The sequence below is a fragment of the Erythrolamprus reginae genome, chromosome 2, assembly GCF_031021105.1.
Source record: "Erythrolamprus reginae isolate rEryReg1 chromosome 2, rEryReg1.hap1, whole genome shotgun sequence".
Lineage (NCBI taxonomy): Eukaryota > Metazoa > Chordata > Lepidosauria > Squamata > Dipsadidae > Erythrolamprus > Erythrolamprus reginae.
Window position 1 is genome coordinate 125,445,734 of NC_091951.1, and position 27,569 is coordinate 125,473,302.

Consider the following 27,569-nt stretch of genomic DNA (forward strand, 5'->3'; position numbering starts at 1 on the left):
TTCTGTCTGGATAAGCAGGTCTGTCCACTCTGCAAGCACCCTGGCTATAGGACTCCTGAGAATACGACCTCTGGACCTGGGGTGTGGTTCAAGAAGTCTCACTCCAAAAGGGCTGACGCCGAAAGTACGGTGTAGGTCACCTGTCAGGATGCTTGGATGCCCTGGCCGCCACTGTGGACCACACATGAGTGATGTTGGAAGAGGCCACTGTTGGATTCCCGTAGCTATCCCTGAGAAGAGGCATTGGTAAGTACTTACCGTGGGGCACAGCCCTGTCACAGTTGGAGTGAATGTGGCTGGGAGAGGCTGACGCTGGAGAAGTTGGGCCGAGGGCTGTGACACAGGAGGCAGTCCTTCAAGCCGGGGAGGAACCACAGTGTCCGCAGGCAAAGGCAGAGGAGGGAATTCCTGTGAATGGTCCGGAGACCAATCTTTGTCAGTAGCAGAGGCCCGAAAGGTCAGATTGAAGGAGAGCCAGAGCATGAGATGGGGATGGTAACAACTGCTGTGAAGGCATGGGCAAAGATAATTGCAATTGAGGAAAGGGAAAAGCCAAGGATTGCTTCTGGGCCTGCTCCATTTGTTTTTCAAGGGCCTTGATATGCTTCTCTGCTTCCTTCAAGGTAACTGATTCCTGGGAAACCTTTGATTTTGCCTTGGAGGAATGTTCCTTGTCTTTGGCCTTCGAGGAAGCAGATGTAGTGGCCAAAGCCTCTGCTAATGGCTGAGCCTCCATATTATCAGTCATGACTAACTAGTCAGTGGAGATAGTAATCAAAGGACTAGACTCACACTCCTTAGCACTCATGTTCTCACCACCACAGATCTGTAAACTGCACCAAAATGGCAGCTGGAAGCTCGTTTGTGTGATTAGAGAGAAACTATGGCACCAGGCTTAACATTGCAAACTAGAGTGTCATAAGGTAGCTGTTGCTGGGGAGAATCAAGGCTCAGTGAAATTTGCCCAGCAACTGATGACAGCGAGGGCTTCAAAATGGCAGCCGCTATCCTGAAAGGTGGGGAATCTCCAGGCAGCCATTAAAATGGTGGGTGGCATAGCCACTGAACAGCTGAGAGGGAGGGAATTCTTTCCAGGCACACACAGCTGAGCTGCGATCCTGTCTCCTCTCGGAGTGGCGAAAAGCAGCAAATATTACTCAACAAGCCAATGCAAGCAGGCTAGGGGAGGCTGGAGAGGCGGACTCTCATGAGCCAAAGCTGCTCTGAAGCCGTAATAGCTTGAGACGAAAGACAGAGGGAGGGGGTGATGCTGGAAGCAACGGTGGAATGCAGGGTTTGTGTGTGGATGACAGGGACCCTCTGGTGAAGTGTTCTGGCAAGGAAGGGGGCGATACCCACAGAGGGCAGAGGCCCCAATTCCCCCAAGTGCTCTGTATAAGGTATAGCCCACAGAGGGCAGGGATCCAGAGCCGTTGTCCTGTGGCTGCCGCAGAAGGTGTCAGGAAGTCAGATGAGAGAGTAAACTAAGTAGAAGGCCAACTATTTAAAATAAATTAAAATAAATTAAAGGAAAGTCCAACGTGAATCCTCAAAAGGATAGAGTTAAAACTCCTATGTCCCTACTCTACAACTGAGTTTTTTAAAACTGACCTTCTGGGGCAGCTAGAGGGCATTGCTTAATTAATATGTCAATTTAAACTCAGTCCCTACCAATCAGGCTGGACTAAGACCCACATTAGCGCAGCAGCAGCGCATTGGAGAATAAAACAATCTCTTAAGAAATAAATAAAATAAAACTTTATTAAAAGCATACAAATATTAAAAGTAAAAAAAAACATTTTTCACTTTACAGATTAAAATACAAACATTCAATGTTGAAATAAGAAGTCACAGAGCTGTTCAAATCAGGGAATACAGTAGCTAGAAACTGAATTAAGCAGATCTACAAATCTGTTACAAGATCTCTGAAAAAACCCTGGAATGATTCCAATTTATATTACACGTCACAAAATGAATGAATGAGAGGAATGAAGAGTGGGAGGGACTGGAAAGGAGAAAATTCCCTGCATGATTCAAAGCTGACTTTGAAAAACCTGATTTTTTTTCTCATACACACAGTAAAATTATACTTTAACACAACACAGTGACATATCATAAAATATAGGTGCACAATTTCTTGCTTTGAGCACATCTAGTCATATAGAAAAATATTAATCTTGTAGTTAAGATTCTGTGTTATCTCTTATCTGGTCATCCCTGGTATCTTGGAATTCTAACCCTCATTTAAAGGGTTTATATGTTTTGTTTTTAAAGTATGTATTTCAATAAAAAATATTTTTTTAAAAAAAAATGAATTGTAAACCTCATGCGGAGGCTGTAGGGTGATGTTATTTGCATTCTTCCCCAATGTAGTTCACTGTTTTTCTTGAGTTATATATCTTTCATTTTAAAAAGGACTAAGGGGTTACCTTCAGCACCTGGGGAAGCAGAATGATCTGATCTGTGTTTAACAAAGAGCACCTCTCATTTGAGAAGAATGTGGATTGTGCAGCTGCCATATAGGATGTGGCCTGGTTACATGAAAATAATACAGTGTAGAACTTAATTTGTAGCTTATTTTTAATCAACAGATACAAAATCTGCACCAAAATCCACAAAGGCAGCGGTTTCCTATTGGCATGTTTTTAATGCTTATTTGTCGGTCCAATATAAGACTATGATCAATTGTCGAGTGTCCTGCTAAAATTCCTGCCTGTTGTTCTCAAGCACATTGTTCTCAATGACCTAATTCTCTAATTTATTAGCTAGATATTTTGGGGTATTTGGGCTGCTCAGAGAGGGGTAGCACCTCTGGTATTGGGGCATGTGGTATCCTTTTATGGCAGCTCATTTAGGGCAGCTTTTAAGGCAGCTCATTCATCTTTGGTCTCCACCTGTCTCTCAGCTCTGACCTGTGGCTCGTAGTAGCTGTAGCATGTGCAGTGGCCACACCCTGGGCAGCAGCTTCCACAGGCTGGCCAAACCAGGCTGAGAGTAGCCAATGGGTCATTGACCTCTGGCAAAATAGGGACTTGTCTATCCCAAGCATGTGAAGACAGATTCCGGCGGACTGAGCAGATTAAACCTACTAGAATAGGTCAACAGTCATGAAGGTAGTCTGTGCAAGCGATGTGGTATGCTAAGAGCATGGCAAGACACGCCCTGGTCAACCACTAGGAGAAGGGAAACTCTGACTGCAAACCTCCACTGCCTTGTGGTTATATCCATTCATGGAAAAGGCTTCAGAAGTAATCCTTGAGGAAAAATCCAGAGCTGGAGTCCCAGAAGTAGTTTGTGACTGTGTATAGCCATGTTCTGATAACTCCTGCGATGTAACTGCAACCAATCGTATTGGTCTTCGCCATTCCATTGGATTATTTCAGAGACATGGAGAGGGGAGATCTGCTGCTTGGTTAACAGTCTATCCTCCATACTAACCTTCCCAGGCTTCATGCTCTGGGGAGTTCAGAGCATGATACCATGGTCTTTCAAGACTGAAGGATGCCAATGCAATTTTGCATACATTTTAATTGTACGGCTTGCCCATAGCTCCCTGAGTGGCTACCATTACTTTTTCTATATATTGTGATCACTATTTTTATATTTCAACCCTGGGGATGTTCATAACAGGACTTAATGTTATTAAAGAGCTTAAGCAAAATAAGTTTCTATCAAATGATATTAGCTTTTAATAAATTATCAGGGATATACCGTATATACTCGAGTATAAGCCGACCCGAGTATAAGCCGAGGCACCAGTTTTGCCACAAAAAACTGGGAAAACTTACTGACCCGAGTATAAGCCGAGGTTAGAAAATGCAGTGCTACTGATAACTTATAAAAATGGAAACCAATAAAATTACATTAATTGAAACATCAGAAGATTACACGTTTTAGAATATTTATTTTAAAGAAAACCAGTAAACTAGCTCTGTAAATTTAAAACAGGATTCCTTCTCATCATCTCATCATTAATTGGATTTACATTATTGTTCTGTTTTTATATATGCTGTGAGCCACCCTGAGTCCTTGGAGAGGGGCGGCATACAGATCCAGTTAATTAATTAATTAATTAATTAATTAAATAATTAAATAAATAAATAAATCTGTATATCCAAACAGAGCTTCAGCATTAGCTGCTGTGAGGTTATCAGCATAGAAAACCAGATAGGTAGGTAGGTAGGTAGGTAGGTAGGTAGGTAGGTAGGTAGGTGATAGATAGATAGATAGATAGATAGATAGATAGATAGAAAGATAGACAGACAGACAGACAGACAGACTGACTAGTGAGACAAGCAAAACTTGCAAAACACAGACAGCTCTTGTGGTTTTGTATCCTAAATATGCAGGTCCTATTAAGAATCAAACTCATTTTTAAAATATGTAAAATGCTTCCCCTCATACTTGTTAATTGAAACTTGCTCTCAAACCCACTTTATAAAAGGCAACTTTTAAAGATCCACAAACACACTTTAGGAATCCCTGTCTAGCTCTTGCCTTATTAGTTCCTATCCAAGCAAGGACAGCAACTACCACAAAATACCATTTTTTAAACAGTTTAAATCCTTTCAAAGAAGGGGGAGGAGAATCTGACAGCAGGGGGCCTTTTTAATCCAACTAAGGGCAATGCAGAGAGAGCAAGGAATAGTTAGGGTAAACCTGTTGACAAATACACACAGGGAGTAAAAAAAAAAAGCCTCCCGGTTTCAGCAAGGGAAAAAAGGAGGCACTTTGGCCACACACCCACTCCTTCAAAGAGGTAGCTGGCTTTTTTCACGGTGGGGGGGAGAGGGGGCATACACACACACACACACACACACACATGACCTCACCGGCTTCCCATTGCTTTTTCCCCCTCTCAGTTGGAGCACTTGGCTGGCTCCTTTGCTTGAGCCAGGGAGAGGAGGCACCAGCCCCACCCCTCCCACAGCTCCTACGGTGTGCGAGAGGGGAAAAAAGCTGGTGCCTCCTCGCTCTGGCTCAAGCAATGGCGCCCTCTTGTGGTGACTTTGTCAATGACCCGAGTATAAGCCGAAGTTGTGTTTTTCAGCCCATTTTTTGGGCTGAAAAACTCGGCGTATACTCGAGTATATACGGTAGTCTTTTTCAGGGGCTTTGCCTAATGGCAATACCAGGACCAGAGATTTGATTTCTTTTGGGTTGGAGGGTGGGAGTGGGAGAAGCATGGAGCACCATTAGGAATTAGATTAATTAGCAAATTAATAGAAGTGAGGCAGGGAGCAAATTACCTAGTATAACGGTTCTCCCTTTCCTCTTTGGATACTCTAATCTTTAGGATGTTCTTAGCTTCGCCCAAATTTGCATTTACCAGTTTCCAGAATAATGTTTTGTCTTCAGAATCCATGACAGTCAGGAATGAATACCAATGAGTCATTTATTATAACTTATGTTTGGAGATATTTACATTCCATTTTCTTCTTAAGCAGTTCTATGAATATCCACGAGGAATCACTATCTTCTATTCTTCTTGAAAAATTCCTAACCATACAACTTGTTGTTCTACATTAAACCAGTGGCCAGGTTGTTGAAACTTCATTTAGAACTGTCCCACTTGTTACTGATTTTCAATGTTCAATTGTTTGTTGATAGTAGCTTCCAAAGGGAGGAGTCACCATGGAGAAGGACCTGCTTCTGGGTCCTTCCAGATGTACTTTCTTAAGTGATGGGACCTGTAACATTCCTTGCCTTCCTGCTCCAGTGGATTGGGACCAGACAATCCCTCATATGACTCTTTCCCAAGACATGAGGGCTTTAAAGATGTAAACTTTCTATTTCTTTTAGCCTTCCCTCTGAACAAACCAAGATAAAGTTTCATAAATAATTAGCTTTAGGCACAATTCTTCAAAAGAGGATATATATAATTTAAGAGTTGGAGACTCTCACTCTCTACATCCCATGAACGTCCCCAGTGAAGACAATAAATGTGGACGTGTCTGGGATTAGAATGGCTTATGGAAGTATGCAATTCTGAATATAAAAGGAGTGGAAGGTAAATAGCATGAATTAACAAATGAAATAAAATGCTGTTATGAAAATGAAACACAAGATGGTAGGTGTAAATGATTGATCATGTGAAAAAGAGCTGATAAGTACATGTACACAAGTGAAGATATAAGGTCAATTATGAATGAAAGTGCTAAACTTTATCCCAGAAAATATAAATTGGTATCATTTAGACTGTAGGCATATGTGAAAGCAGAAATACATAAATTGGTGATACATGTAAATTACTCTCCAGTGAAAAAGGCTGTGGTTGAGAAAAATAATGCAGATATGGAAATATTTAATATAACTAATGATGACAGAAAAATACTGCACAATGCGTACAAAGGGACAAAAGCTAATTATGTAATCAAATGTAATCAAAAAGAAACATTTAATATTAAAAAAGCAAAAATGCAGGTTTTGCTGAATTTTGATGAAAATAAGAACATAATAAGAAAATGGGACAAAAGGGATGAACATGTCTTTTTGCAGAGCAAAAATAATTAAAAATAGATGTGATTAAACGAATTGGGATGAAACTGAAGTGATAATGCATGAACAGAATAAAACTAATGCTATATATAGTAAAGTCTAAAGAAATGGTGAAGATTTTAGGTTTTGAGAATGTTTTAAATATTTTAAAAAGTATCTAGTTAACTTTAGGAATGCCAATGTAATTTGATTAGCACAACTGTGAAGACTAAATCTATACATGATAATTTTGTGTTCTCCTACACACACAAAAAAAATGGTAGGGAGAATGAATGCAAAAAACAAAAACCCAACCCCAAAACAAAACAACCCAAACAAACAAACCAGGGGAATAAGATTGTTAACTGTCTTGGAAGATGCTTGGCAGAATTCTGATCTGTGGTAGGAGTAATTTGAGCCAAAAAACTGTAGTGGAGTTTTGCACCAGGCAGGAGGCATGCAAATCAGATACTTTATATTCAACGTGACACTGACAAATGCATAAATGTGAAAAAGAAAGTCTATTGTAGTTGCTGTTTTAAGAAAAAGGTATGATAAATGGAAATTTTTACTTAAATGTAGCATATTTTTGGAGTATAAGATAGCTTTTTACCCCCCAAAAGAGGGTGAAAAGTTGGGTGTCCTGTTTTAGTATTAAGATAACACAGCTGAGTTAAATCCTGACTTAGTCATGTTTGGAGTAGATCTATTAAAATAATTGGGAGAAGCTAGTGTGACTACATTTAAGAAAACCTTCTGGCATTAATATATTGCCATAATGTACATTTCTCCAATTCTTTGCAATCTTCTATGGATCAGGCACACATGCACAGAAAAACACAGCAAACAGTGTATATTATCTATACTGTTGCCTGTTTGCTGGGAGGAAAATTGCTGGCAGGCAGAGGAAGAATCCCCCCCCCCTTGTTTTCCTCCCCCATAACTAAGGTTTGTCTTATAATCACGCGTGTCTTATACTCCATAAAATATAGTAGTTGGCATGGTCTTCAAAGAGAAAGAGGTGAAAAACTGACAGAGGAGCAGGCAGTATATATGGTTATAGTAGAAGCAAGCATAGTTTGCAAAAATAGTTATTAATGTGGTAAATTAGATTTAGCTATGTTTTCTTTTATTTTCATGTCTTTAATTCTTTTCTATTACTATTTCTTACTCGTTTTCCACCCTTTGCATAATATAGTGTACCTTGAAAGATAACTGCACAATTGGTGAGATGTACAAGTTAAAGAATGCTTTTTAAATAAAATTTTTGTAAGTTCTGAGAGGCAATTCACTGAATTGCTGCAATTTTCTTTAAGAAAGTTCTGTTGTCTTATTTGTTTGGTAAGTAAAAGAAGAAGAGCATTCTTACTATCTCTACTAATAAAAGTAACTAAATCCAGATTTAAAAAAAAAATTATACATACATACATGCATCCATGCATACACAAAAATAAACACACACAAATGTATGTATTTATATATACAATATACCTGTAAACCCCCCCTCCCCCCCCCCCACACATATTCAAACAAGATTCCCAGGCCTGCTGGCAAAACCATGCCTTCACGGAGTTTGGAAAATATGAAGGGAAGGGAGCCACCATGGAAACCCTCATTTTTGGCCCCACTAAATAGATCTCTTTAATGAGGGGTGGGGAAGACACATAACATACCCCGCCTCTCTGATCTGGTGAATTGGAGAGAGGTAACTGGGAATAGACAGCCTTTCAAATAACCTTGCCACAAGCCATCTGGGGCTTTAAAATTAATGACCACCACCATGAATTGGATGTGGAAGCAAATCAGCATTCAATGCAGCTCCCATAACAGCTGTGCCACATGTGCAAATGTAGATTTACACAAAACCATGCAGCCCCTGTATTTTGAACCAACTGAAGTTTCTGAATACTTTTCAAATGCAATCCCATATAGAGCATATTACAGTGGTCGAGACACTAAGGCAATGATGGCGAACCTATGGCATGGGTGCCACAGGTGGCACGTGGAGCCATATCTGCTGACATGTGAGCTGTTGCCGTAACTCTCAACTCCAACATGCATGTGTGTGCTGGCCAGCTGATTTTTAGCTCACACAGAGGCTCTGGAAGGGCGTTTCTGGCTTCCAGAGAGCTTCTGGGGGGACGGGGGAGGACATTTTTACCTTCTCCCAGCAATAGGGAAGCCTTTGGAGCCTAGGGAGGAAGAAACACGAGCCTACTGGGCCCGCCAGAAATTGGGAAACAGGCCATTTCCAGCCTCCAGAGGGCCTCTGGAAGGGTGGAGGGAGCTGTTTTTTCCCCTCTCCAAGCATTGAATTATGGTGTGGGCACTCATGCATGCGTGATACCACGGGCACACGCTCTTTCGCCACCCAAGGAAAAAAAGGTTCGCATCACTGCACTAAGGTATAGTCATGCATGATCTGCTGGTCCAGGGAAGGGCGTAATTGGTCCACACCCTACACTTTTTTATTTCTTTTTTTTTTTGATGAACAAGGATTGTGCACTGGTCCCTCTGGGCATAGCAACCTCATTCAAAACCAAAGATAGCAATTCTTCATGGACCCAAAACCCCAAACTCTGAGCCACTGACTGTTAAATTAACTGACCCCAAACTTGTTTTCAGACTGTTGTTCCCATCCAGCTCTTAAGAGACTCAAGGCATTGTGAAAGGGAGGTGATGACACTGCATAATTCACAAGATATCATTCTTCCCTGGAAGGAAACAGGTCACTTTAAAGAAAGTGATTATTACCAGCAGACACAATTAGTGTGGAAAAGTATTCAGGCTTTACCCTCTGAGTTACCTGTATTTGGGCAAGTATGTTTTTCCTCTTCTGCTAGTGGTGCTCTAGATGTAATTTCCTCCACTTCATATCTCTCAATTCCTCTGTATGTCCATGGGTATGGGTGCAATCCTGTTCAAAGCCCCAATCCCTATTCCAGGTGACAACTAAGGATTTGGCAGGGTTGCACAGCAGATCTTCACATTTAATACCCAGCTCCTTTTGAAACCCACCTGAATCTATCAGTTGCTGGGGGGTAGGATTGATCTAGTAGGTCCTGCCTTTCTGTGGAGAAGGTAAGGATTCTTCAAGAATCAAGCCAGCAATACGACAAGCCTTATTACAAGCTGATCCGGATTTAAAACTAGCAGTCTAAAACCCGGGCCCCCACAAATTTATTGACCAGATAAATGGATTGAGTTCAAGCGGATGAAACACAAGTTCAATACGAGATTCGAAAAGCACATTCCCTCCAAGGTGACTTTCCCTTGGAGCCTAGGGAAGGAGAAAGACACCACCGAAATACACTGTCTTATTCTGCATACTCCACCTGCCAACATTCTTGCAAACATATATATTTACTTATGTACAAAGCATTTGGAATTTCACTGACGAATGTCTGATTGCCAGATAAATCTAATAAATTATACTACGATACTTCTGTGGTTTAATGACACATTACTAGAATCTGTAAAAATGAGGTATTTTTACTTGAAATGCAGGGCACGATGGTAAAAACAGCTTTCCAATTTCAGAAAAAAACTTAAATGTTTTATATCACAGTGAGGGTTAAATAACAAGAAATTAAAAAATTCATTTTTGAATACCCCAAAGCAGAATTCCCACAATGTCTAAAGAAGTAAAGCATCTCATCTGTGGGACTAGAGAAGAATTGGCAACACAAGCAGCCTTTTCTTCTGACCAAATCACACCCCAAAGGTATGTTTAAAAGGAGATACTCTTTGGGACTTATCAGGAAGTCCCCAAGCAAGAAAAAATCTTGTTCTGATGCTCTTGTCACTGATGATGTTACCCAAGGTCTCCACAAGACGGAATCTAACAATTAAGCAGTTGGAAGATAAGGGGAAATAACTCCTTAAGAATGGAAGATCTACATAAGAAAATCTGCTCCCACTGCAAACTGTAAACACCTTTATGATACAGTTTGTCCCTGAGTAAATTGTTTTGGAAAGTTTTTGTGAAAAGCAGTTATGTAGTTAAATCACAGGGTGACCACTGCTGGTTTGCAAAGGAACTACAGGTGCAAATAATCAAAACAAAACATAACAAAATACAAAATATCTTGTGACAATCTTGCAAGATTTTAGTGTTCTTGTTCAGAATTGTCAATAAATAAAAACAGTGCAAAACATGCTCATTAAAAAGGTGAGAGGGAGGAAGGGAAAAACAAAGTAAACAATTCCTTCCTAGTATATTTTGCAGTTACTGCCTGAGAATATGGACTGAAGAACCCTATAAAATATTTATACTTTACTAGATTCTTTAATCTTCACCCTGTATTTCAGCCTGTTAAACATGTGCTCATATAAATATCTTTTTTCCCAGGGAGAAGGGATGAAAAAGTTTAACAAAACTGGAAGAGTTTGATTAGACAAATTTCATGGAGGATAATACTGCAAATTACACCATTATCCAATGACCAAGATTCATTGTTAAACCTTGCCATTGTTTGGAACAGAAGGACAGGAAAGCTTTTCTTACGATCTTACGAAAATATGTGAATTATAAAGAGGCATTTATACCCAGCTGGACTTGCATTAACGGGTTTATAATGTTTCAAAAAATCTTACTCCTTTGCTTACTTCTAAAATTCAGACTCATCCGTCACTCAGTCAGCCAGTCAACCAATCATCCATCCATCCATCCATCCATCCATCCATCCATCCATCCACCCACCCACCCACTCACCCACCCACTCATCTATACCAGATTCAGATTTCATTATTCTGACCAACTTTCAATCACCTATACCTTAGACAGAGGACCCCAAACCCATTTAAGTGACTTTCAGTTGACAGGCAGATGGCTAAGTATGAAAACATGTCATAGCACACTGCAAACTCCCTCATTCCCTCCTCCCTAAAAAAGCAAAATTGGAAAAGTTCAGAACTATATCCATTGAACAACATATTAACCCAATAATCTTTCAAAGCTAGGGAAAAAATGACCCTTATAGTAAATTTTAATAATATGCACGGAAAAGAAGCTAATGTCAAATAACATTTTTCAGGGTTTATGTTGTTTCAGTTAAGTCAGTGTGGTCTGGGAGGCCAAAGAAGGAAGCATAGAAACATAGAAACATAGAAGTCTGACGGCAGAAAAAGACCTCATGGTCCATCTAGTCTGCCCTTATACTATTTTCTGTATTTTATCTTAGGATGGATATATGTTTATCCCAGGCATTCAGTTACTGTGGATTTATCTACCATGTCTGCTGGAAGTTTGTTCCAAGGATCTACTACTCTAAGACACGCCCAATGCTTTTCTGTTCACAAATGCTAAACTACATCCATTAGGAATATTCTTACCATGTGGTAAAGTTATATTTGCACCATCAATGATTGCTTGTGCCAGTTCATGATCATTGTTCTCAAATGCATGTGATGCAGCCTTCAAGGCATCCCAGATTTCCTTGCGGCCTTCAAAAGCAGGTGCTGTGTCCCAAAATTCATCTCTCTTGCTGCGTAGCTGTCCATCCGTCATGGGGTAATCACTTTTCCATTTTGGTTTCTCCTTTTTCAGGGGCTGATTACGGCCAAGGGCAACTGTATGAAAAGAAAAAAGGAAGTAAACTCTCCTGTCTTCTCATGGGCAGAATGTTCACATTCAACCAACAGCTTTTGACAGTTTTTGGCCATCGCTTACACAGCTATTGTACGTAATATTCATTTCAATTATTTATCTAGTATTGTGCTAGATGGTCCCTTCATTTGCCTATAAAGTTATTACCAAAATAAAGTTATTTTGTTTTATCAAATAAAATAAATAAAACAAAAAGGTATAACTTATTTTACTTCTTAATACTTATTACTTCCCAAATCATATTCCAAAAATAATATTTGTAAGTTGTTCTCGAAGGATTTTTTAATATCTTGAATAACATGGAAAAGCTACCTATTTTTGTTATTTCAATCTCTCACTTCCAATTTGTAATTTCTTATCCTGCTTTACAGAGGCCAATTTGTTTTGAACTGAAATAAACCTCTGTAGACTATGTGCCACCAAACCTGGAACTGCTGTTTATTAAAAGCTAATAAGTACCTCTTAATATAAAGCACTTTCAATACATTCATCCACAGAAATATTGTTCTCTCTTCTTAAAAAAATCAGAAACATATTCCTCAGATTCTCTCCCTACATGAAGAGAGAAGGCAACAGTTCTATGAAAAGAAATATTCGCCCACTTTCAGATTCTTTGCATTTCTGTACAGTTCTCAAATTATGACTATTTACTTAATTAAGTAGACATTCACTGTTTGAATTAACAATACCCTTGGGAAAGGAAGTTTATGGCCCATAAAGTGTTTCTGGCCCATTGAAAACATCATACACACCTCTTAGGATGACATTCACACTTACAACTAGTTGCCAAATATCCCTCAATATTTGATTGTTGTGTGTAATATTTGCTGGCTTCCCTGGAAAATCAATACTTTCTGGATGGATTTTGGAAGGAAGAACTTTCAGTCTGCAGACCAGAGAGATGGTTGCCTGAGCTGGGTTTCCCCATTCCCCGAGGTGCTGAAAATATGATTTTGTCCTGATTTCGCCAGGGACAATTTTTCGTGCCAGAGAGCAGTGAACTTAAACTAAGGAGCAGAGATTGCCCCAGGGAAGTTCACCTGGGAGGATTTTCAGCATGAGAGTAGAGAGACTTGTCCACAGCACACCCTCTACTTGTGTGTGACCTGGGCTGGATCTTTCAGGGTCTCCTTCAAACCCTGAAGCACACTGCATTCTTATCTGGAACAGTGTCCACTTAGCAATTGTATAGATCAGTGATGGCAAACCTTCTTGGGTTCCCGTGCCAAAAGGGTGTGTGTGCTAGTACTAGCACACACATATATGCCCACCCCCATTTCCTCCCTCCACGCATGTACAACCCCCCCTACACTGGCCTGCGCACAATGCTCCCCCCATTCCCGCGCATGCACACAGGCCTCACTCAAAACTGAGACGGTGAAAAATGGCTAAATGGGCATACCAGAAGTTCGGGAAAATGAACTTCCGTTTTGCCTGTTGTGCTGTTTTTTGCACTCCAGAAGCTTCAGGAAGGCTTCCTAAAGCCCCGTACTGCAAAAAACAACACAAGGGCAAACCGGAAGTCAATTTTTCCAAACTTCTGGTTTGCCCGTTGGGCGGTTTTTTCCACTCTGGGGCTTCAGAAAAATTTGAGAAGACAAAACGGCCTTCCCCAAGGTCGAAAATCAGCTGGCTAGCGTGTGCATGTGTGCTGCAACTGACACAGGGCAACACCTCGCATGCCCTCCGATATGGCTCCGTGTGCCACCTGTGGCACGTGTGCCATTGGTTCGCCATTACAGGTATAGAACAACTACTAAAATTTATCAGATCGTCAGATTTATCAGGTCCTGTTGAAATGTAGTGTTTGCTTCATAAATTTCATAAACAAAAAATATCCAACATGCGATTACCAGTGTGAAAATGTTCCTTTATATTCAATAACTAACAGGTTGTACCTTCTTCAGCTGCCACAAACAAATACTTCCTGTAATTTGCAATCAGTCTCTCACATTACAATACTGCGAAGCAATTCTGGCCCATTCCTTCATGACAAACAGCTTCAATTTAATTAACACTAGAGACATTTAAAACATAAAATGCTTGTTCAGGTTCTGCCAAAATATTTTTTGTGATATTTATGTCTGGACTTTCATTTGACCATTCTAAAGCAATGCATTAACCATCACATTTCAGACTTTGTTCGTTTGTTCTCCAGTGGAATTTTCTGAACCAAAGTGAAGTTTTATGCTTCCTTCAATAATGGCAAATGCTAAAGGCCTTGAGAAGCAAAACTCCTCCAAGTCATGATAATATCACTTCGTGCTTAACAGCTGGGATGAGGTTTATATGGTGGAATGCAATGTTTGTGCTCCCATCAGACATAATTATATTCATGTAGCTCAATAGTTCCTCTTTTGTTTGGAAGGGTTACTTTCTGGCATACTTGAGCGTAAGGTTCACTTTCTGGCATACTTGAAACAAGCATTAGTATTCTTCTTAGTGATTTCTGGCTTGTTAGCCTCCCATCAACATCATTACTTGATGTCTTTTTGGTAATGGAATCTTTAAAGCTGACTTTGGCCAAATAGGACATGTCTGCAGGTCCCAGATGTTGTTTTATGTTATGATCTTTGAGCGATTTTGTATAGCAGAGCTAATCTTGGGAAGGTTCACTACTGTCCCTGATTAGATACTGATCAAACTTCAGAAATGATTTTGTAACTGTTTTACAGAGATCTTTATTTTTAAAGAATGAGATAAGTGTCTGTACAATCTTTATGAGGAGAATTTTATGAGAATGAAGCTACGTGAGTTGTTGTGGGTGAACCTAGGTACACCCACATAACACCAATCCTCCGCAAACTGCACTTGCTCCCAATTGGTCTCTGAATGCAATTCAAGGTGTTGGTCATTACCTTTAAAGTCTTACATGGCTTAGGGCCAGACTATCTTCAAGACCGCCTTCTACCACATAGCTCCCAGTGACCGGTAAGGGCCCACAGGGTTGGTCACAGGGTTGGCTGGCGGGTCCGTGGGCTTTCTCTGTGGCTGCCCTGGCTCTCTGGAACCAGTTACCTCCTGAGATCTGGACCACTCCTACCCTATTGGCCTTTCGGAAATCTGTAAAGACCTGGCTTTTCCGACAGGCCCAAGGCCATTGATCTTATGGGGGTAACTAGTGAGATCTCGCCATGAATGGTATGCAGGGGTTTTACTGTTTTAAGTGTAGTTTTTAAATGGTTTCTAGAGGTTTGTATTACTGTTGTTGTTTTATATGCCTGTTGTGAACCAACTAGAGTCCCTAGGACAGTGATGGCGAACCTATGGCACAGGTGCCGCAGGTGGCACAGAGTCATATCTGCTGGCACACAAGCCATTGCTCTAGCTCAGCTCCAACATGCATGTGTGTACTGGCCAGCTGATCTTTGGCTCTCACAGAGGCTCTAGGAGGGCATTTTTGGCTTCCTGAGAGCCTGCGGAGGGATGGGGAAGGGTGTTTTTATCCACTCACGGCTTTTAGGGAAGCCTTTGGAGTCTGGGGAGGGTAAAACATGAGCCTACTGTGCCCACCAGAATTTGGGAAATAGGCCGTTTCTGGCCCCCAGAGGGCCTCCGGAGGAATTGGGGAAGTGGTTTTCGCCTTCCCCGGGCATTGAATTATGGGTGTGGGCATAGCGCGCGCACATGCTCTCTCAGCACCCAAGGAAAAAAAGGTTTGCCATCACTGCCCTAGGGAGTTGGGTGGCATAGAAATTGAATAAATAAATAAACTTTATTGTGATGAAGACAGAGTTCTGAGAGGCATACAGGGCAAGAGTGTCTAAATCAATTTCATTTTTAAATGAAATATTCACAGAGTTAGCCTTCATGTTCTCTTTAACGGACTGATTTGGCTGGAGGGGTGGTGATGGTGTGTGGATTTCTTTGTCATGCTAACACACTGCACATTGGATGACTTTTTTTATAAATGAAATGAAATGAGCATCAAACTTTAGTGTTACTTTTTCACTCAAATGCTCTTAATATATCATGACTCACATGAAGCTCTGATAACCTTCAGTTGCAAAGGTTGGGAAAATTTCAGACAATCTGAAAGGATATAATTTCTTTTTAATATAGAACCTGGGTAGAAGATATAGCCAAGCTGTTTATCAAACAGAGCTCAATCCTTTATGAAAAGAGAATGGATGGCAAGTTTAGAACTAATGGCTCATTTGATTATCCCAGAATATGACAAATTAAGTCACTACTTTGCTTTCATAACTTGTCAAAGCTGATCTGCATGACATATATGAAAGATTTGGGATGGGATGGGGGGAGGTTGTTAGAGACTAAAATTTCTTACACTATCTTTCCTATTCTTAACTGTGAATGTTCCCATTATGAAATTAGGCAACATTGATGGCTTAGATATTATCACTAATTCAATGTATTTTCATGGAAAAGACCTTGACTATAGTGGATGTTTATATAGAAACAGTAATTGTGATTGATGTCTTCTGTATACATTACACAATAACCTGAAGCATGTAATCAGCTTTAACAGAATAAATGCTGTCTCGTGTCCTTATTTTTACTTAAGTCATACAGTAAAAAAGTTTAACACTGTTTCTGTGTTTAATTATTTTTTTTATTTTTTCATTTATTGTTAGTGTTGAAAGGGACCATGTAGGTCATCAAGTCCAACCCCCTGCCTGAGCAGGATGAATAATGTCTTTTTAATAACTTGTAAAGACAAATGGCGGTGATTAAAAACAGTTCTTTGAGAGCTGCTTTATTAACAGTTACATTAGACTCTGTTGATGTGTGTAAAAACACAAAATGTGGAGAAGAATCAATTACACCTAAACATGAAGAGACTGATATACATTGTTTCTGTCAATGTGTGAAATTAAGCATTTTATAGAATGCTTAGGAAATATAAATAATGCCAAAAATGGGACATCAAAGCATAAAATGCTTAATATTTCACACATTTCCTAGGCATTCTATGAAATACTGAAGGCAAACCAGCAAAGTATAAAACATTTCCGCTAAAATGCCGTTCTACACTTTCTTGTTGGAGCAAGTAGATCAATGCTAGTATTTTTCTCTGGTTTTCTTCTACAAGAAAATCCTGTACTTTATTTTGCATTTCTTCTTTCAGAATTACTATACTTTTAAAAACATTTCAAATTTAAATATATTCTGTTCAGTTTGAAATCAAATAAGGTATATTTTGAAATTTAAATGAAGCTAACATTTACAGAAAACTGCTTCCTTGAAACATTCAGTGTTAGCTTCAGAAAGCATGTGCTTCAATAAATAGATGCAAGGATACACAAGTAGATGAGTTAAATTTAATTTATTGTAAGGCTCTGTTATCAGAATCTGGCAAGTTTGAAACTACAAAAATTCCCACCACCACTTTTAACTGCTTGATACTTTTGGGTGAAACCTTTCCAAATTTCTTTCTTTGGCCATTAAGTCATTTGGGGCTCCTGCTTTTCTTGTCTGATTATTTCCTTGGCAGCATCACTTCCCCTCTTTCCCCAAGGTCATTCCCACATTCTACTAAACAGGCAATCTCCTTTCTGAAGATAAACTCAAAGAATACAAGTATTATAGAAATTATGAATGGGCTACTCCAACCTTGTTAAAATTTTCAGCACTTGCTCTTACATTCTCAACAGATATCTATCATGTCGCAAAGATTATTTTGCACGTTTATAAAGCTATTAAATACTACAATTACAGGTAAACCCTTTTTTTAATAACTGGTTTTTGTTTATCTTCACTAAATTATTCAAATTTCATCTCTTTATCAGTAATAGATCAAGTAAGAATACATCATTTAATGGTACTGTTAAAACAATTTAGAAATAAATAATGTATCCATTTTCATTATGCATTTGATTAAATCTCTAACACCGCTCATATGGAGTACATTGTTTTTGAAATAGCAATCCCTCCAACCTTCCAAATTTTTTTTGAAAACCATAGTACAGTACGTACTCCTATTGCTCTATTATATATATTCATTGTCTACATCAGTGGTTCTTAAATTGGGTGATATCGCTCCTAGGGGGCAATTTCATTTTTCAGGGGGGTGATGGAACAAAAGAGGTGACATGGGGGCAAAGGACCAAAAAGGGGCAATATGGAGGCAAGACGTTTGGGGGGTTCTTTTGAAACTTTTTTGTACAGTGAATCACTATATATCTGAAGTACAAAAACATCAGATCATTCACTACTAGTGGATTGAATTATGTTTTCAAATGTTCCTAATGTTCTTCAGTAGAGAACTCCATACATATATGAATACGTATCACTAATCTTCATGCGTGTTGCACAGCAGCCTCTACCCATACAATGGTGCACCATTGGCCAGAATGGGCAGTGATGGAGAAGGGGCGTTTCTTTTGAAAATCACATGCTGAGTGGCTGTCCTCTGTGACATTAGCTGTAATGTCAACATAACTGTTGAAACTAGGTTTAGCAATGTCCACACGTTTCTAGTGTTTCAGTGCAGTTGAAAATTTAATTTGCCGGTAGTGCCTTTCATTTCAAAGGCCTCTCAATATGGCTGAGAAGAGGGAGTGTTGCCAACATTCGACGGAATATTTAAAATTTGGATTCATTCATTGATGTTATTCTTTTTTGCTTTTTTTTCATTATTGTCTGAGCTTTTATCGTTGCATTTGCTTACATTGGATTTCACCTTCCAGTTTGAGTTTTTGGCTTCATTTTTGAATTTTTGTTGTGCTCTGTAAAACATTTTGTCTGTCCCTTTGTACTCCAGTTCGATATTATATTTTGGTTTTTCAATTTTGTTTTCAATTTTTTTGTTGTGCTCTTTGTGTAAACTTTTTGTGTAGATATACATTTTTCTTCAGTTTTAGGCATTTAGTTTGTTGCTATGATTTTTGTTGCTTTCATTCTGTAAAAAAATTCTTTGTGTCTTTTTAATCCTTTTTACAGTGTGCATGAATATATACTTTCCTCGAATCTTAATTTAGTTTCAGAGTTTCCGTCTTGAAATTCTTAGTTCCTGCATTGCGGTTTGTTCTTATGCTCTTTATATTTCTTTTTGTGTATTTAAATTTTACTTGTAATTCAAACATTAAATAGTATTGTTTTTAGTTTCGGACATTTCACTTTCTTGCAATTGAATTTTGTTTTCAGTGGTTATTACATTTAAGTTTCTTGAATAAATATGATAATAATGAAATATATATATCACAAAGTTTAGGAATAAAGTGATGGGAGCATCAAAATTTTTCAGTCAGTTGAGATATGGGGAAAGACTGGAAATAAATTATTTGCATCAATATGTCCTGATGATAATTTTAAAGAAAACAAAAAAAGTGTTTGCATAAATTGAAGAATTATTTCCTATGTTGTGATTGAGAGATTATGTTGGGGGAGGGAGGCAATGATAACTTCCTCATTGGCTCAATTCATTCAAAAGGTTAAGAATCGCTGGTCTACTTTGTACTGCATGACTTCAGTTGCAATAAATTGCAGTAAGGTGTATGATTGGATTGTTGTAGATTTTTTTTAAATTCTACTTTGCATCTTAATATATAGCTTTGGCTCATTTTCCTCAATAAATATGGGACATAACAAGTTTAAAGTTTTTGACTCAGTTTTTTAACTTGGTTCTCTAGTTTTTGGACAAGTGGAGAACAGATAAAATTTTAAGTCATATTTATGAAGAAATAAAGTAAACACATCCTTTTAACTACCAACATACACTATATTCTTTAACTGGCTGTAAGGAAAGCAAAGCAAAACAGATACTTTGTTAACATTGAGCAGAGGTGCCAACAATTTTTAATTTTCCTGGGTTTTTTTTCTTGAATGATAGAATTTTATTCTATTTAGATTTTCATCATTCACTTCACAAAACTGTATTTCCTATTTATTAAATCGCATTTCCATATTATTAAAAATCTACATTTAAAATTAAGATATTTTAAGATCATATTTCACAGTATTGAACTTCTGCTATGGCTTCTTTATCTTAAAACAATTGTCTTTCTGCTTCATGTAAAATTATTTTTTGGGAATTTATTAATAGGGCTTTTCCATCTTTTGTTTTAGGCCATGTTATATCTAATAGAGAACTTTCTCTCTTACAACATGGCTAACACTTTATTACACCCATATACAGCAACACCCACAGAAATATAAGGAGAATGAAATATTGCAAGCTTATTGCCCTTTTCTCCTAATTGCTTAATGATGAGAGCTTGCATGCATTTGTGTTTCAAAAGAGTAATGTAAAATCCTAGTAAAGATGGGCCAAGACTAAAAGATATAAATACTAGTCACGTTGCAGTTTCTCCACACATTAATAAATATAGCTGAAATTTAAAATAGCTGCTCTACATAGTTACATAGCAAGATGCCGCTTATATCTGTTCCAAATGATATTCAGGAAGAAAAATTTCAATCACATTCAGCCTATCAACCAAATAAATCCACTCTCCTAATAAAACAGTATGCTAAAATAAATTTATAAAGCTCACTTGATTTTGTAACAGGGCACAAATGCATCTCTCACTATCCTATCTACTCAACCCCTCCTCTTTTCCCAGTTAAATCCTGATTAACAAGTTAACTTATTGTGTCATTTTTTTAAAAAAAAAAAGAGGTGGCCAACAATATTGAATCCACTTACTCCTCTTTAAATTGGGAAACAGGAAAATGTTTACGTTACTCCAAATGAAAGAAGCCTCAACAACTCTTCAAAACATATACCTCTTTGCATAAATTTAACTGATATAGCAATCACACATTAAGGACAAAGGAGACAGAATCTTAATAATCACTTGTATCAAGGGAAAGCCAAATCCCGATATGAAAAGTACTAAGCAAGGTTTCTAAAAGAGCAGAGGTGGCACAATGGTTAGAGTGCAGTACTACAGGCTACTTCCACTGACTGTTAGCTGCAGTTCAAATCCCATTGGCTCAGGGTTAACTCAGTCTTCCATACATCCAGGGTGGGTAAAATGAGGACCCAGATTGTTGAGGGCAATATGCTGGACTCTGTAAACAACTTAGAGAGGACTGCTAAAGCACTAGGAAGCGGTATATAAGTGTTAGTGCTATTGCTAAGATCACCATGAATTTTTTCTAGAGTTAGGGTTACACAATGATGAAAGTTACACTGGTGGTTGGAAATGGATCTCTGAATTGTAATCATTCAGTTGGACTCTCAGGACATACTACTTCCCCATACTCACTAAACAGATGTGCTTCCTCTGCAGACTGCAAGAAACCATTCATTATGATGAAGAAACATACCATCTAAAGATATGTATCAAAGGAGCAACCTCAACAGATATTTTGAAATATTATATAGTTCAACAATTAACAGTGCTGTACAAGCAATAGCTAGACCAGCCCTTGGAATGAAATTCTACGGAGAGGGGCGGCATACAAATCTAATAATTTTTTAAATTATTATTATTATTATTATTATTATTATTATTATTATTTATAGTGTACAGTATGGAAAAGCTGTATACAGTAGAACCTCTGATCACAAATGCTTCTGACCACAACCAAATCAAGTTTTTTGACCAAAAAATTTACAAAATGTTTAAATCTGGTCACAAACACATACTCAAATGGCAATAGAAACATAGAAGTCTGACGGCAGAAAAAGACCTCATGGTCCATCTAGTCTGCCCTTATACTATTTTCTGTATTTTATCTTAGGATGGATATATGTTTATCCCAGGCATGTTTAAATTCAGTTACTGTGGATTTATCTACCACGTCTGCTGGAAGTTTGTTCCAAGGATCTACTACTCTTTCAGTAAAATAATATTTTCTCATGTTGCTTTTGATCTTTCCCCCAACTAACTTCAGATTGTGTCCCCTTGGTCTTGTGTTCACTTTCCTATTAAAAACACTTCCCTCCTGAACCTTATTTAACCCTTTTATATTTAAATGTTTCGATCATGTCCCCCCTTTTCCTTCTGTCCTCCAGACTATACAGATTGAGTTCATTAAGTCTTTCCTGATACGTTTTATGCTTAAGGCCTTCCACCATTCTTGTAGCCCGTCTTTGGACCCGTTCAATTTTGTCAATATCTTTTTGTAGGTGAGGTCTCCAGAACTGAACACAGTATTCCAAATGTGGTCTCACCAGCATTCTATATAGCGGGATCATAATCTCCCTCTTCCTGCTTGTTATACCTCTAGATATGCAGCCAAGCATCCTACTTGCTTTCCCTACCGCCTGACTGCACTGTTCACCCATTTTGAGACTGTCAGAAATCATTACCCCTAAATCCTTTTCTTTTGAAGTATTTGCTAACACAGAACTGCCAATACAATACTCAGATTGAGGATTCCTTTTCCCCAAGTGCATTATTTTACATTCGGAAACATTAAACTGCAGTTTCCATTGCTTTGACCATTTATCTAGTAAAGCTAAATCATTTACCATATTACAGACCCCTCCAGGAATATCAACCCTATTGCACAGCCACAGCCAGTTTCCCCTTCCTCACCATTTTTTTTGTAAGCGCCAAACAACAGTGACCTTGTGTGGCCGCTGCATTTATTTTGCATTCATTTTGGTTAAGTTCAGGTCATGACCAAATCAGGTTGCAACCAAAGGTATGGAGCGAATTATGTGACCAGAGGTTCTACTGTAATGACTAGCCTGACTATAATTCAGGATGGTAGTGAATAAAATGGGAGAACATTTTGTATCAGCTGTAATGTTGAAAGTCAAAAGAAAAAGCTTTAGGCTATAAAGCGCAATGTCTGAAAAGATTCTACTTTAGATGTCATATTTTAATGCATTTTGAACTGCTCCATTTATAAATAGCTGCCAATTGAGGATTTATAAATAAATTAGGTCTTGCAAAATGTATGTATTAATAATTACAATGTCAAATTAATATTTGTATTTTGCATTTCCCTTCTGCTTTGCAAACAGATGCAGAAATGTAAAACTATGCAGAATATGCATACCAAATATGAAATCCCACTGTCTCAAACTTCCATGGAATTATTGTGCCATATACTGAATACCAAGTTGTTGAAACAACCCAATGGCTTATCTCTCACACAGTGATGTAATACAAAATTGTGATATATAGATAAGTTCTCATTTCAGTTTTTATAAGCATTACTATGACATTTATTTGGGGAAAAACAATTCTAAAACTTTTAACTTCTGATCTATAAATCAAAATAAAATAAAATAAGTTGATAATCTTATGGCCAGGATATTTCTATAAATAGCTAGTACTGTAAGTAGGTTTTCTTCTGATGTTTTGTGGAAAGCAATATACTATTATCACAAATATGCCTGTTGATCATCTGGAGCTTCATAGCCTGCAGACTTCCCGTACTTCTATTCATATGTCTGATAAAGCTATTTATGCATAGCATCTTATAGGAATTTCACATCTTCACAGAAGAAGCATGTAAAAACCTCAAAACCTCACAGCTATTCTACAGTGGCAGGCAGATAGTATTTGCTCAGGAAAAAAAAAGTCTTTGATCTTCAACGGTTTTCAGATGCGTAAAAAGTGCAGGTAAATCTTGCTAAACAATTTGTTCAACAACTGTTTGAAGTTATGGTGGCAATGAACAAATGGTACTTAGGCTTGGCCTTTGAAGTGATAGCCATTGCAGTATTTGCCTCCCCATAGAGATGTGATCAAAATCCAGGTGCTTGACAGTTGACCCACATTTACAAATGCAGGCTGCTCCTCAACTCCACAGATCAGCTTATCCCCCCCCCCCCCACCATTTCTGCTATTTGATTGCTCTGCACTTGCTGTCTCCTAGATCTCTCAGTGGATTTCCAATTGTCAATCATGATTGGGCCAGCTTATGGATCAGCTGAAGGAGTTGGGACCGGCAGGACTGCACTCCAGTGATTGACAACCTTATCAATGTCAGTTTCTATCAGTATTGATGAGGTGGGAGATACTGCATTTGCAGCCCCTCATGTGTGGTTTCCCTCAAGGCTCAAGGCTGTCTTCCATGTGTATAAATCAGATGGGGAAAGAGAGAGATCAAAATATGTTCCTTTATTTCCACAAAAGTTTCTTTGCCTCTGAGTTCTATTATTTTTTTATTAATCGCATCAAGGGTGAAATTTGAACACCTCGGTTCGGCTCGAGAGAGGCCATAGGGACGATTTGAACCAGTTTGCACAACCGGTAAAAATCACCCCTGGTTGGCCCTGCCCACACCCACCACTCACCTATTTTGGCTAACTCGACTGTAAATGTGACTGAATATAACTTCAATGCCTTGATGGGTAGAAATGGATAATAGGATTGCAGAGCACGATTCCCAGGCTGCAGTTCCACCAGGGATGCTCTCAAGCAGCCATGCCAATTTCCCTGTATATATGAGGGTTATCCTGAAAGTAAGGTTACAAGGCACGTAGCTCTCACAGGGGAAGTTGTTTTACTACCGTGTAGCAGGAAGCCAGAGGAATAGAACGAGCAGTGCCAGTGCCTCTTCTGTTTTCATCCTATATGGTCTTGAGCTTTCTTTTGCCAATTTGGGCCCCCAATCCCTGATTATGTTGTCGATCTATTGTTTTAGGGCTGTTTCGTGAATGTTTTTTATCAAGTGGAATCCATTCTATGACTGCCTTGGTCCACCTGCCTCAGTTCTTCTTGCTATGTGACCAGCCCATTTTCTTTTACTCTCTTGATGATATCATACATTTTTATTTGTTCTCTAATCCATTTAATCTGAAACTATCTTAACAGTTGTTGGGAGATAGGCATAAGTCTTCAGAGAGGGGAAGCATAGAAATCCAATCAATCAATCAATCAATCAATCAATCAATCAACCACCCAATCAATCAATCAATCAGCAATCTAGCTCAAATAAATGGAACAGATTACCTCATAGAGTGTTTTCCCCCTCCTTTTCTCTTTGGAGGTGTTCAAACAGAGCAATATATCAGGATGAAGTAGTGAAATCTACAATGTACTAGCAATTTGATTTTATGACCTCACAGGTCCCTTCCAAATCTATGACTCTATGAAGTATTATTAACTAACAAATTAAACAGGAATTACTAAGTGTATAATTCTTCAGGACAATAAGTACTATACCACACTGTCATGTGAAAACAATCAACATTTGTAGCAATGTAACATAATTGCTTTACTTCAAAGACTATTATTTCTGAAAATGAAGCTGTGCTAGCCTGCCTTTACCAACTCTCATTTTTTATATATATTTTTAAAAGCAAAGAGTCACATATAAATTGCCTTAATTTGTCAAAACTGTTTCTGTAGTTCATTCTGTTCAGTCTGTAATCAAACACAGCAAATCTTGCTCTGCGTATCTGCAAGGGGTAATCATCCACAGATGCAAAAAGATCAGCATCTTGTTGAAGGTACAATTGCAAAATAATTTATTGAGTAAGCAACTCAAATATCAGACTGCTTTTAGGGAACATCCTTCTTATGCTAATAAAAGGAATTAAAGGCAAAGTCAGTCTCAAACTGTGGCATTTCTCATGTGTAATGGGCTATATTAAAACATTTGTTCAACACTCGGTTATTAACACCTCAAAGACAGCTACAAGCCTAAAATGGAGCAGCTACTCCTATAAATTATTACAAGATGCTTTTAGGAGTCAGACTAAACAGTGTTTACAATGTTGTGAATAAAACTCCAGCATGACAGCAAATAGGTTAGAAATTTCAATTTTTAATTAATCATAGCCTGCACGCTACCTGAATCTAACAAATTATTTATTCTTTATTATTTTTTTGTATAAAACTAAAAGAAAAGGAGTGGCAGGCCCTGGGAGCAGAGTCAAAAGAGGAATCAGCCTAGACTAGAATCTCTATGTTGCCACAAGCAGACTATGTCCAACCCCTCTTGAATTTCATTAACCCTTATTGAGTACCAAAGTATTGCTGACCCTTAGTTCACTAGATTCCTATTCATAGGCACCAGCAATACATCAGTTTAACTGGAACTTAACTTGTGGCCTGGTCTTTTCTGCCTGACAAAAACAAATTAGCTACAAAATATTGATTAAAAGTATCTATTTCAAATAATTATAGATTAATCAGAATTATAAACTTACACTACTAAACAATTTATTGAATATGTCTGATCCTTCTTTGTAGTTTCAGTAGATAGAAGCATGAGCATGAAAGTATTTGTATGCAAGAATGTTGCATCAAATCATAATAGGAAAGGGGAACAGAAAATGAAAAGTATTTTATAAATATTATGTAGGAGGGTAAAAATAGTTCTAAAAGAGTCATGAAATATTCTCTTTAGTTCATAAAGTATTTTTTTTCTTATAGCAATGCTAACTTAGATGACTAAGGGATGTTATGAAAATGAATACTGATATACAGTAAATTCTATCCCGAAATATTTGCATGGAACAGAAATCTGGCTCTGAATATACCAACCTTACATATCTAGATATACATATAGAATTGTGTATTTATCTGTCTGCGTGAAGAGCAGGTTTCTCATAACTGATCTGACAAACTTCAAAGAGCCCAGATCAATTACAACTGCACGTTTACTGGCAATATTATCTGGGACAAGTTCCAGGTAATATACATTACTAATATTAATAATATTGTATTAAGAATATAGTAGGATTCTAGGAAATCCTGACATATTATGAAAAAATGGTGAATTAATGTATACAACTATTTCCCTTCCAATAGCATCTTCCTCAACAGCATGACAAATGAAACAGTTTAGAAATTATTTGCTGGTTACGTTGGCAATGTTCTCAATATTGGTATGTGATCCATTGAGTATGCCAAATAACTCTTCTGAATATAGTGAACACATCGTTTTGCTTGCATTAGAAGTAGCAGCCTTAAGATGAGTACAAGAAGTACATTTATGAATAGTTTATCTAATGAAAGCTTGATTTGTCAAAATCATGTCTTATTATTTTATGCAAATATAGAAATTTTGATATAAATTTTAGCTGATAGTTAGGGCTAGGCATGGTTAGTATTTGGATAAAGTTTATTACAGATTATCTGTCTGGTGTTTGGATAGAGTTTCCCATAATTTTTCATTTTCCTAGCCTAGACTGGAAATTTTAAAATACATGATAGAAGAAGGAAGTAGCAAACGACTTCCCTATTGCTTTCAAGAAAGCCTCATTGCTGAATCCATGCAATCAGCAGAATTGAATTTAGTTAGAGAATATTTTCATCATTGTGAAAATATACAAAGACCCAATCAACATGAGATGCCATTCTTTAATATCAGGACTATATACTACACTTCGACTATGAAGATTTTACCACAATATTTTTATCTTTTTCTCTATGAGCCACTTGAAAATACGGTCTAAAGCATTTGCATTACTAACATATCAAAAGCTATAAATGCATTTAAAACGTAAATTCTTAATACTGTATTGTACAGTACTAAAAATGAAGAAAAATTAAATTATATAGAGAATGAATATTAGTTTTGGTACATAACGCAGGATTTTTCTACTGAAAGGCTAATAGTTCAAATCAAAAGTTGACATTTCAGAGCAATTATGAAGCTTTCC

At 38.0% G+C, this 27,569-nt stretch overlaps 1 protein-coding gene across 3 annotated transcripts in view; it reads right to left on the bottom strand.

The window, feature by feature from the left end:
- Nucleotides 1-27,569, bottom strand: part of UBTD2 (ubiquitin domain containing 2) — a 73,507-nt gene that overhangs the window by 13,723 nt on the left and 32,215 nt on the right. For all 3 annotated transcript variants that reach the window (XM_070739419.1, XM_070739418.1, XM_070739420.1), the window contains one exon: nucleotides 11,812-12,048. In XM_070739419.1, coding sequence (XP_070595520.1) covers nucleotides 11,812-12,048 — 237 coding nt within the window. The remainder of the gene's footprint in view (nucleotides 1-11,811; nucleotides 12,049-27,569) is intronic.